This window comes from Oncorhynchus kisutch, linkage group LG14 (genome assembly GCF_002021735.2).
Source record: "Oncorhynchus kisutch isolate 150728-3 linkage group LG14, Okis_V2, whole genome shotgun sequence".
NCBI lineage: Eukaryota > Metazoa > Chordata > Actinopteri > Salmoniformes > Salmonidae > Oncorhynchus > Oncorhynchus kisutch.
Genome location: NC_034187.2, coordinates 51964106 through 51976568, shown reverse-complemented (window position 1 = coordinate 51976568; position 12463 = coordinate 51964106). Strand labels below are relative to the sequence as shown.

The following is a 12463-nucleotide window of genomic DNA, read 5'->3' as shown; positions in this document are numbered from 1 at the left end:
ATCCCCAGATAGACACAGAGAGCAGAGGAAGCTGGTGGGAGGGGCTATAGGATGACGGGCTCATTCCAATGGCTGGGATGGAATAAATTCTACGGTATCAAACACACATATGGAAACCGTTACCGTTATTCCATTCTAGCCATTACACTGAGCCCGTCCTCCTATAGCTCCTCCCAGCAGCCTCCTCTGACACAGAGACAGAGAGAAGAGAGGGAGGTGGTGAGACTAGGCCAGACTGTGTCTGCAAGATCACAGATGGTCATTTAGCCTCCCAAATAGTGACCCAGCGTCTGTGCGATCGTTTAACTTGGACTGTCGCAACATGCATCTCTGTACCGCTACACCGCCCTGCCTCCGCTGAGCGCTGTGTCTCTCCCTGTGTGTGTTTGTGTCATCATGCCAAGTAACGGATACTTATGAGCCAATCACCTCAGCAGTTGTGTCAAGGCTGATTAATAACCATGGATTAATGAATGAAACTGTGTGCCACATGCACCTCCTGTGTAGCCGTGCAGCCGGCCAAGAACAATGATTCACGTTGACCCCCTGAGCTTAATACTTCATCTCTGCATCATTGAATCTGTCCTCTCCTGCCCTCCTCTCTCTCTTTTTTTTATCTCTCCTCCAAATCCCTTCATAATTTGCCCTGTTTATCTAAATGCACTCCCAAAATATATTGTAGCATGTACCTTATCAAAATAAAGGAATATACTTGTTTACTAAAGGACACAACTCATAAAGAAGATATATTTATTGTTTGTACAATTGAATGCAATTGTTTTTACACAAAAGTGGGTTTCAAATTGCGATTGTTACATGATCAGTGCAAATATTATACTGTCCTACAATAACATATTATTTAAAGTGGAATGAATAAGCTTCTCTGTGTCCCTGTCTTATAATCGTAGAACCTTGGTTTTGATATACTGACACAGACAAAGGGAGGCAGTGGTGCAGTGATTCCTCCTGGAGCGTAGGGGGCGGTGTGTGGAGTTTGGAAGCTTTTCAGACACTAACAGCTTGACAAACACTGCACCATAGGTCAGTAAAAGTTGGAGTGCTTTGGCCTGCAAAAAGAGATATGTTTGGATAGCATGAACAACAAAAGAGCCTTAATAATACTACACTGCTCAAAAAAATAAAGAAAACACTTAAACAACACAATGTAACTCCAATCACACTTCTGTGAAATCAAACTGTCCACTTCGGAAGCAACACTACGCTGTGTCTGTCAGCGTAGTGTCCAGAGCATGGAGGCGCTACCAGTAGACAGGCCAGTACATCAGGAGACGTGGAGGAGGCCATAGGAAGGCAACAACCCAGCAGCAGGACCGCTACCTCCGCATTTGTGCAAGGAGGAGCAGGAGGAGCACTGCCAGAGCCCTGCAAAATGACCTCCAGCAGGCCACAAATGTGGATGTGTCTGCTCAAACGGTCAGAAACAGACTACATGAGGGTGGTAAGGGCCCGACGTCCACAGGTGGGGGTTGTGCTTACAGCCCAACACCGTGCAGGACGTTTGGCATTTGCCAGAGAACACCAAGATTGGCAAATTCGCCACTGGCGCCCTGTGCTCTTCACAGATGAAAGCAGATTCACACTGAGCACGTGACAGACGTGACAGAGTCTGGAGACACCGTGGAGAACGTTCTGCTGCCTGCAACATCCTCCAGCATGACCGGTTTGGCGGTGGGTCAGTCATGGTGTGGGGTGGCATTTCTTTGGGGGGCCGCACAGCCCTCCATGTGCTCGCCAGAGGTAGCCTGACTGCCATTAGGTACCGAGATGAGCTCCTCAGACCCCTTGTGAGACCATATGCTGGTGCGGTTGGCCCTGGGTTCCTCCTAATGCAAGACAATGCTAGACCTCATGTGGCTGGAGTGTGTCAGCAGTTCCTACAAGAGGAAGGCATTGATGCTATGGACTGGCCCGCCCGTTCCCCAGACCTGAATCCAATTGAGCACATCTGGGACATCATGTCTCGCTCCATCCACCAACGCCACGTTGCACCACAGACTGTCCAGGAGTTGGCGGATGCTTTAGTCCAGGTCTGGGAGGAGATCCCTCAGGAGACCATCCGCCACCTCATCAGGAGCATGCCCAGGTGTTGTAGGGAGGTCATACAGGCACGTGGAGGCCACACACACTACTGAGCCTCATTTTGACTTGTTTTAAGGACATTACATCAAAGTTGGATCAGCCTGTAGTGTGGTTTTCCACTTTAATTTTGAGTGTCACTCCAAATCCAGACCTCCATGGGTTGATAAATTTGATTTCCATTGATAATTTTTGTGTGATTCTGTTGTCAGCACATTCAACTATGTAAAGAAAAAAGTATTTATTAAGAATATTTCATTCATTCAGATCTAGGATGTGTTATTTTAGTGTTCCCTTTATTTTTTTGAGCAGTGTATATTGAACACACTCTAGTCTGTAGGTAGGCTATATCTTAGACAGTGGTGGCTGGAGCCCATTCTCCAGACTTCTCCCTCCACCAGCGTCCACTGATCTGGAATACCATTTGTTCAACATATTGCACGATAGAAAAATCATTTAGTGAGCAGTCCAAATTATAATATAAGAATACAAGTATTATTGAAAGCAGTTTCTCTAACTAACCTGAGCTGGTAATATTTGGTCCGGTACCAAACTGTAGTTAGCGGTGAGTTTGGTGTCCTCCCTCTGGCTGGTTGAGGTACTGTGTCCAGTCTCCTCATCGTTCATCAAGAGGGGCCTTTCCTCATCAGAACTTTCATTGACACTTGACCCCCCCGCCACAGGATCAAAGGTCATGACCTCTGTCACCAGGACAAGGTGGGACATTCTCTTATTAAGTATTTTCTAGGGAGCGAGTGAAAAGTGAGGATAACCCATTAGATTGCATTGCCTGCTACTGCTACACAGAACCACTGAATGGTGGTCATTATTACACATCACAAGATTGCCTTACTAGACAATTGAAGGGCTATATACACCATCTAAAATCCTCCGATAGGCCTAAATCACAATCTATAATACTCAATTCTCCTGTTGTCAATTTCCAGTTTAATTTCAATTTGCCTCATACAATTTCTTTTAACAGTACACAGAGATTTGTCAATATCAATCTACTGTAAAACTTCAATTAAATGCAGTCTCAAATAGCCGACTGTCCCTTTTAATAGCCGGGAGACGGCAAACATTTCAGCAAATAAACGCCTGTTTCAAATAAACGCTGGGTGTAAATGTTTATTAGGTTACCATTAATTGTTTACGAGGTTTAATGTTCGGTTAATTAAATTAAATAATTCAGTAATAACTCGAAAAACAATGTCAATTGTAAGAAACTGCTAGCCATTGACTGCTAACAGCTGAGTACTGCTAACTAACTGATAAGCACAAAAACAGTCAACAATTTTGGGAGTACAGGGCCCAGTTGCATAAAATATCTTAAGCATTTTCCTTAAGGGTTTACATTAAGTAATACTTTTCCATTACATAAGGGAATTGTTTAAGGGCATTGCTTAGATCCCACCAAATATTTCCTTAGGTATGGGCATACTTAAGGGGTTTTCCAGTAGTTTGAAGGCACATATGGCAGAAAGAGTATCTGATTACCATGGAGATTACCTGATTCACTGACTAAGCTTCTCATGAAAGAAATCGCTTTCATTTTGTGAGATAGAAAAATAGAACTTCAAGACAGAATACCCTAATTGTTTCAAAAGATAATAAACCAACTTCCTCGGAGTTACTTTTTTCTTAACTTATTTATACTACTTTCTAGTACGTCAAGCTAGCTTACAGAGTAGCTATAGCTAACTAGCCAGCTAGCTTTGTAGAGATGGATTGTGCATTGTGCATCTTCCATTGTTTAGCTCAGTAGCTAACATTAGCTGGTTGATGTTTTCCATTTGTAACCACAGCAGACGAAAGCAACAAATCAAATCAAATCAAATGTATTTATATAGCCCTTCTTATATCAGCTGATATCTCAAAGTGCTGTACAGAAACCCAGCCTAAAACCCCAAACAGCAAGCAATGCAGGTGTAGAAACATTCACCTCCACAAATGCTGTTTACATTTGACATCCATACTGAATGAAGAAGTTAAGGGACCTCATGGGTACTCTTAACTTTTTCACTTAAAATGTTTTGTGCAACTGACTTAAAGTTAAGGAAACTTTAAGGAAAACTTAAGTTGTCTTATGCAACCGGGCCCAGACCCTTAGAAATCGTCAGATCACCCTCTAGTGATGAAATAACTGACGAAAATGCACAGTCAGGAGAAAAATCTGTCAAGGAAGCATTTTTTTTGAGGGGGGGGTAGAAGCATACTAAGACAAAATAAACTTGACACAGTGTGCAAATGCTAACAGATTAGTGCAGGTAATGAAGAAATTGATTACAAATGCTGGAATTAAACAATTATATATGCAAATGAGCAAAAGCTGTGTGCTTCGAATAGAATCTTGTCTCTAATAAGCGCTTGTTGTGTTCAGTGATTTAAGCAAATAATCGCCAGGGTTATTAATCAAAGTTTTACGCTATGCATATTATATCCCATTGCCTTCCGGAAACAGCATGGACAGAAAAGCCTTGCCAAAGAGAACGCAGACACAAATCAATAGAGTCATAGACCGAACATGGTGACATGATGTACCTACCTGGGCCTCATCTCTGACAAAGCACATCTCCCCTAGAGTTTCAGTCAGTGCCCTCAAGCAGTGGGCCGTATCCCAGTACACAATGAACAGCTGAGAGGGTAAGAGTGAGAGAGAGAGACAGACAAAGAATGACAGAGAGAGACAAAAACATACACAAAGACAGTAAGATGGACAGACAGAGAATGTAATGGGGACATTTTAAATGACTGAAGTTGGGATCAACACAATGTTTAGCATATTTGGAGTTATTGTAATACATCATTTCCAGGGTTCCATTTGTGACACTCAAGGTGCAGGCTGATGGTCACTAGACTTGTTATGGATTACTCTCATATCTGTTGATAGTGATTGATGCCAGACTGGAGGTACAAGGATCGAGGACACTGATCATTCACTATTGTATTGGAGGCATTCTGTGGCCACTGTGATTCTGTAGCAGCTGGCAAAGTCGCTGCCTTTATCGTTTTGACTTTGTACGTGTCAGAACATTTGGTGCTGTCTGATTAGGATATAAAGGGCCTGTCCCAGAGGCCAGTTAGACATTTTCTCTGCTTCTGTGCTGGGTGGTGTCTCCCTGTTGCAACTTACAATGAACCAGATAGATTTTTGACCGACTTTGTGTGTGGCTGCTCTTTTGTTCCCCTGGAAATTCCTATTACAATGAAACCGCACAATCGTATCAATACATCGATATATAACTTCATAATTGATCGTTCGAGGGATCCGGTTATGGATTCATACCACAACAAACAGGCATTTAGAAGTAACCTCAATTGTCAGAAAGGGAGAGTGATAAAAAGGTTTGACACAAAATGTCTGCCCTCTCGGATTGAGCTGCCTTTCTGTGCAGGTTCACGCTGCCTACCTGTAGACTTCCAGTACAGTTCTGCACCCAGTCAGCCACGCCAACAAGCAGCTTATGCCGGCTCAGCCTCTCATTCACCTGGATGAGTCGCACGTCAATGTTCATGTTTATCTGTAGGACGACCATTAAACATTACAGGTACATCTAAAATCTTAACGTTTCAGGGTCTTACAACTGGTTGCAGGCTGTAGACCAATATCTCTATCTAATTCAGACATGGAAATCATGGTGTTTAATAACGAACCATATTGGTTTCAAAGTGTCTGTGAATGTTTTGCTTCAATCCTCTTGAGTGTGACATAGCTACATAGTCTATTTATTTGCTTCCACAAGCACAGATGCATTCCTATTAATAGCTATGCATCATTTATGTTGCTACCGCAGCTCACTAATAGCACTGCGATTAAAGATTGGATTGCATTTATAAGTGAGCAAACCATTAAGGTTCTTAAGCTCTCTCAGACTGAAAAACAGATGGAACACCCACCTCCTTGTTACTATAGTGGAGGATGACAATGATGGCTGTGGTGAGGAAGATGGAGGCCAGACTGACAGACAGGCAGAGGACCCAGTAGTCAGTGACTGAGAGATAGAGGTGAAGAGTGGAGAACACAGCACACCATATCACCACATATAGAATCTGGAGGGGAGATAAAAAAAAAATTATACACAGTATAAACTAAACATACAAAGAACAAGCACTAACTCTGAACAGATACCGGACACATTAGTAAAAGATCTCCTGATGGCGTATGAGATTAACTGATACTGGACACTATAGTGTGAATAATGTAAAAGATGCAAATATAACAGATACAATGGACCCTTGAGTTATGAACCAATACTTTGAGGGACCCTACCGGTGCCATGATGAAGTGGAAGAGAGAAGAGTTAAAGAACAGGTATCTCCTGACTGAGGGCACGTCCAGTGCTATTTCCAGAGGTGTCTCAAAGTCTGCTACAGGAATCTACATTGGAGAAATCAACACATGGCAATAATGTATTCTAAATGTAATTTTCCATGCAATGGCTTTCATACTATACCAAAACACATTCCACATAAACAAGATAAGGGGAAAAAGATAAGATGGCGGGGTGGGGGAAAGAGTGCTTTGATCTGGGTGGTCAAAAGGTTGTCAAAGTGTGTGTGTCTGTGAGTGTGTGTCACGCTGGTATAAAGGATTTGGAGACAGGCGGCAGGAATACACGATAGGTGTTTTTAATACACCCAAAACAAACACGTATACAAAAACACTGGGCTGTACCCAAACAAAAGAGCGAGGGTAAACCTTGTTGAACGACATGGGACGATACCCGTAATACACTATATATAAAACACGCAGTATAACCGCTGCACCACCGCGTAGGTACTCACACGGCCAACGGATATGGGAACAATAACCGACAGAGGGAACAGAGGGCACATATGTAACATACTAATCAGGGGAAATGGGAACCAGGTGTGTGTAATCAGACAAGACAGTCCGGGGTTGGTGATAATGAATCCCGTCAGTAGACCTCCGGAACTGGTGAACAGAATGAGCAGCAGTACTGGGGGGGGATCCGTGACAGTGTGTGGATGTGTAAGTGTATGTGTGTGTGAGTATGATCTCTAACGTCAAAACCACTCACTGTGTCTGTGTAAATAAGCTGTGCTCCAAAGGCAGCAGCACTACATACCCATTGTGTGTGGGTATTGCCACGTAACAATGTGTTTCTATCGTGATTCCTGTGTCAAGTTTTGGGTGCCACAGAGCTTCTTGACAGAATTAAAAGACAGCTGATGTAAGCACACAAAACTTATGTAGCTATATAGTTATATATATCCATAAACAATGATTTAAGCAACTTTTATTTTCAATATAAGGTGTTCATTTAATATTGGGGGGGGAAAGGGTTTCTTCTCTCCTAGGACAGCCAGAGACAGCACCTCCATCTTGACGGACGACTGACTAGCAGAGACGCTCAGCGCAGACAAAGGCATAACCCTCGCTGCATTCATTATCAATCCACAGCGTTTGATAGTGTGTATTTACACAGTTTTGAGCCTTTCCACCATCAGGGTCTGATTTAAACCAGTCGGTAAAGTCCACCTTGGACCCGTCAGTCCACATCCACCTCCCCTCCGTAACAACGTCAGACAACCCGATCCAGGTGTAGAACTCTAAAGGGTTGAACGTCTTGATTAGGGTTTTGATTAACTGGTGTTCAGCCTCACTGTGCACAGAGGCCAAGTTCGCTTCCTGAGTCACACAGTAGGACACAGCGTCTGCCCAGTCCAGTCCTGTGGCAACATACTTATAGCAGCGTCCATAAAGTCACACCTGGTCAGGAGTGTCGTGTTCAGCATCCAAAGCAAGACTGAGGAGAGAGATAACACAGAAGAACACAAACATGGTTCTAGTTGGGCTGGTAGGCAGGTAGGTATGCTGGGCTGAAGTGGGTCCTGTCCTTTTATCGGATTTACAGAGGGAAGGTGTGGCTGGTAGGCATCATGTCAAAGGTGGATCATGTACAGACGTGGCACATTCACCATCTCAGAGTAAATATAAGGCATATATAAATAAACCTCAACCTTTACTGAAGCTGTTTAATCGGTAGAACAAAAAACTGACTCTAAATAAAAGAAGAAACGAAATAAGGGAATCAAAGAGTTTAAGAATGTTATTTCTCACTTCCCTCATTAAGGTCTGTGTGAATAAGCTGTCCAAAAGCTCTGATGCTGCACGACCGAAGGTAATCGCCTTGTTCCGCCCCAGTCCCACCCCTGCTGACACCTTCCCTTCTCCATTCATCATTGAGCGTTGGTTGTTTAGCTATTGGGAAGAGGTGTCCAGAGAATTTGGCAACATAGCCACTCCACTCCAAATGCATCACTACAGCCACTACTGGTCATATCAACTCTGCAGCTGTGTTCTTCTCAGAATTTCTGTTCCAAGTTTTGGTACAGGGCTTTTTGACACAAACATAACACACCCTGGATGTGATGTTTTAGACATCAACTTAGACTTTTGAGGTAACATTTTCAACATTAACTGCTGTTCAGTTGTAATTCCAATGAATGAAATATACTGATTTTTAAGAACATAACTTAGAAATACCTCATGAGCTTAGTACACTGGTCTTACCCTATCATAACTCAAAATACAGTGCCTTGAAAAGTATTCATCCCTCTTTGCATTTTTCCTATTGTGTTGCATTACAACCTGTAATTTAAATGAATTTGGATTTCATGTAAATGGGCATACACAAAATAGTCCAAATTGGGGAAGTGAAATGAAAAAAATGGCTGGTTTCAAAAAAAAAAAAAATTTAAGCAGGGTTGGTCCTAGATGGAAGACCAGATGCTGCTGGAAATTGTGTTGGAGGTGCAGTAGGAGGCACTCTTTCCTCTAGTCTGAATAATATACCCCAGGGCAGTGATTGGGGACATTGTCCTGTGTAAGGTGCAGTCATTTGGATGGAATGCTAAAATGGGTGTCCTAACACTCTATGGTTATTAAAAATCCCACCTAATGGCCACCTAATCATCCCCAGCTTTAAATTGGCTCATTCATCCCCTTTAGCTCTTCCCCAGGTCATTGCTGGAAATGAGAATGTGTTTTCAGTCAAATTACCTGGTAAAATAAATCAAATAAAAGGTGCATAGCTGAAAAGGAGCGATCGGATTGAATCCCGTCCTCACTCATGGTTTATGTTTTGCTGTCATTTAAGACCTACAGTTTCAAAATATGTTTAACTATCACGTTGATCTCATGGAATGTCAGTCGTTGCATGCAAAGCTTTATCTATGAATATGAGCGCTTGCATTTCTCCAGCCCTATTCCTCAGCTTTGCAAAATATAAGTGTGTGGGGTACAATTTGCTGTCTCATAAATTCAGGATTGTGGCATTAGCACGGGTCATGTTTTTCTTCATGAAAGCTTTTTAGATTAATGACATAACAGTAGGCCTATATTTTGATGAGACATAAGACAGTCTGAGAGAGGAAGTGAGATAGCGAACTATTCTAGTTTAACCTCCCCCACACAAATGGACAGGCTGCTTGACATAGCGAGGCCCAACGGATGAGAATAAAGAGTGCCAGTGGGCGCCCAGAGAGAGAGATGGAGAGAGAAATCAAGAGTTTGTGTGTGTGTGTGGGGGGGGGGGGGGGGGGGGGGGGGTGCACTGACCTGGAAGCCTTCCCTCTCCAGCAGAGCCCTGCAGAATGACAGATCAAACCTGGGGTTCAGCATGGAGGAGGTGGGTACTGCCAGCACACACTGACCTGGAGGAGAGAGAGAGAGGGGGGGGGTGATAGATAGATCAATAGATCGATAGATAGATAGATCGATGAAGAGAGGGGAGAGTGTGTTAAGGTTGACAATAACACATTCTGACAGAGATTGTAACAGTGATAACAAAGGAGAGTGATTGAGAGAGTCAAAACATAGAGAGAGAATCAAAAGGGTAGAGAGGAAAAAAGACCATGGGTAAAAGCGGGACATTGTGAAAAGTGTTAGTTTATCCAGAAAATCTTGCCAATAGGCAAAACAAAGAACAAGGAAGAGAAACAAAAATGATTTTGACAAACAGGATATGCCGCATGATAAGACTTTTACCCATAGTACAGTTTGATAACTATGTTACCACGCACCATTCCTCCATCTAGATGTTCTTCTGTTCTCTGTCTGGATCTTGGATGATCGTCTTAGGTCAACTTCAACATCGCTCTCGTCTGAAGGCACAGAAGTCTTGTCCTCCATCTCATCCATGATGACGAGATCCTGAACGAGCAAAAAACTGTGATACAGTTTAATCAAAATCCCCAACCATAATTCAGACGAAGTGAGTAAGAGTGGTGTGAATGGCCAGTGTGATGACTGCCAGTGTGATATACAATGCAGCAACACAGTTCCATTAGCCTGGTCTCAGATCTGTTTATGCTCTCTTGTCAACTCCTACAATGACTAGAGGAGACAGCACATAAATATCTGGGTCCAGGCTACAGCTTTTTTTGCTCAAGCAGATAGATGCGTTGGCATGATTATGACACCACTTCCTAGTTCCCATGTATCGTAGACTGTCAGATACAGTATGTGTGTGATGTATACACGGTATTATGAAGAGAGTACTAACACTACAGCTTGCAAGAAGCACAAGCAGCACATTCCAGTGGCATGCAAAACAAACAAAGACATTGAAATTGAGAAAATTTGACCAAATATTCCCCCAGTAGATACTGCACCTCAATAGGCACTGTCTTCAACGCACCATACACAGCCAAATTATCGCTTTCCTTTCAGCAGCTACAAAATCTGTGAAAGAGAAATAATGAAAATAGAGAAGAGCCTGAGAGAGCAGCTATATCTTTGTTCTTTCTCTCCCTCTCCCATCCTCCCTCTCTCCCTCTGCCGCTTTGTCTCTCTCGTTTGCTTGTTAGAGAGGGAGACAAATGTTTTTCACAAATGCTGTCGGCGAGGTTGATTTCAAGTTGTCTCCTTATCCCTACAGTAGTTCTCTCTCCCCCTCTCCCTCATTCTATCTCTCTCCCCCTTCTCTCTCTCATTCTAATTCTCTCCCCCTTCTCTCTCGCTCTCTCTCTTTCACTCTCAGGCACACACTCTCTTACTCTCACTTCCTCCCTGCTGTCAGTGAGTTGTGACATCTTGCCAACTTTTAAACAGTTTGACTCTATATGTTTCTGTGCACGTGTTGTAAAGAAAAGTGCATGTCTACAATGTTATGCGAATGAGTGTATGTAGCTGTGTATAACCATGTGATCTGTGTGTGTGATCTGTGTGTGTGTGTGTGTGTGTGTGTGTGTGTGTGTGTGTGTGTGTGTGTGTGTGTGTGTGTGTGTGTGTGTGTGTGTGTGTGTGTGTGTGTGTGTGTGTGTGTGTGTGTGTGTGTGTGTGTGTGTGTGTGTGTGTGTGTGTGTGTGTGTGTGTGTGTGTGTGTGTGTATGCAGGTTTAATGACAGAGAATAACAAAATATTTTAAGCAAGAACCATCACTTCCGCTTGGCTGAGTACTCCCCTCGTGTTTTCTCTTGATCTAGTTCCTTCCGAACTCTAGGTATGGTTCTTAAAGATGCAAACAATTTCAGAGAATCATAAAGTTTAGCAGTGACAGTGAGGTGCTGAACGTAAATAAGACACATGACTAATAGGAGAACTCACCAGAGACTATTTCATGTAGAGTCTATTACATGATCAAGAGCTTCCTACCCACCCGCATTCAACGTAATACAGGTACAGTATTACAGTGTGACCCTCTTCCCTTCCAACTACACTGCAATGCCTCTGGAACCAGACTTCCTGTATCCCCCTGTATTCTTTCATTTACTACCCACTTTAAGCCCCCCCCCCTTCCCCCCACACAATCTCTAACTCTCTCTCTCTAAAGTCAATTTCAGTTTAAGGGGTATATTGGCATGGGAACCTCTCTCTCCCAGCTTTGTGACTTAGATCAGCCAGACCACATGACTGGTGGAATGCAGCCTATGCTTCTCAGCCCAGCAAAGAGAATAGAGTGAGTGAGAAAGTGAATGAGAAAATGAGTCCAAATTGGGTATTGTCTGCATGCATAACCATATCTGTGTAGGGTCCCGTGTTAATGACATAGCAATGTATCAAAACACAATGACAACAAGCTTTCTTTAACAAATGGATATAAGCTGGCAGAGTAGGATCCTACTTGAACTATATGAGGCATCAATGCGCGCGCACACACACACACACACACACACACACACACACACACACACACACACACACACACACACACACACACACACACACACACACACACACACACACACAAACAAACTCATACACACTATTCCTTACCTACCTTAGATTGTTGTTGTTATCCTAGCCAGTGTGGGTGTGGATCTGGATTCCTGGGAGAACAGCAGCTGTTCTCCAGGCTGTCATGACTCTGGTCTGGTGGTCTGCTGCTGGGGGCAG

At 43.2% G+C, this 12463-nt stretch overlaps 1 protein-coding gene across 8 annotated transcripts; it reads right to left on the bottom strand.

The window, feature by feature from the left end:
* Positions 1 to 733: 733 nt before the first annotated feature.
* Positions 734 to 12463, bottom strand: LOC109903724 (transmembrane protein 268-like). 8 transcript variants are annotated; one of them, XM_020500607.2, is made up of 10 exons: positions 12348 to 12463; positions 10741 to 10810; positions 10150 to 10295; positions 9686 to 9780; positions 6371 to 6478; positions 5998 to 6150; positions 5511 to 5621; positions 4646 to 4735; positions 2620 to 2841; positions 734 to 1067 (listed from the first exon to the last, which is right to left on the bottom strand). In XM_020500607.2, exons 3-10 carry the CDS (start codon positions 10265 to 10267, stop codon positions 897 to 899), a joined length of 1068 nt encoding a protein of 355 aa, XP_020356196.2. In that variant the 5' UTR covers positions 10268 to 10295; positions 10741 to 10810; positions 12348 to 12463; the 3' UTR covers positions 734 to 896. The 8 variants fall into 8 exon arrangements, with proteins under 8 accessions (XP_020356196.2, XP_020356195.2, XP_020356199.2 ...); XM_020500606.2 differs by having other exon boundaries at positions 10150 to 10279; XM_020500610.2 differs by having other exon boundaries at positions 10767 to 10810.

Coding starts and splice junctions, on each gene's coding strand:
- LOC109903724 (XM_020500611.2), bottom strand. Junction 9,781..10,149: donor AACATCTAGATGGAGGAATG/GTGCGTGGTAAC, acceptor TCTCTCCTCCAG/GTCAGTGTGTGCTGGCAGTA. Junction 6,151..6,370: donor TCCACTTCATCATGGCACCG/GTAGGGTCCCTC, acceptor TCTCCCCTCCAG/ATTCTATATGTGGTGATATG.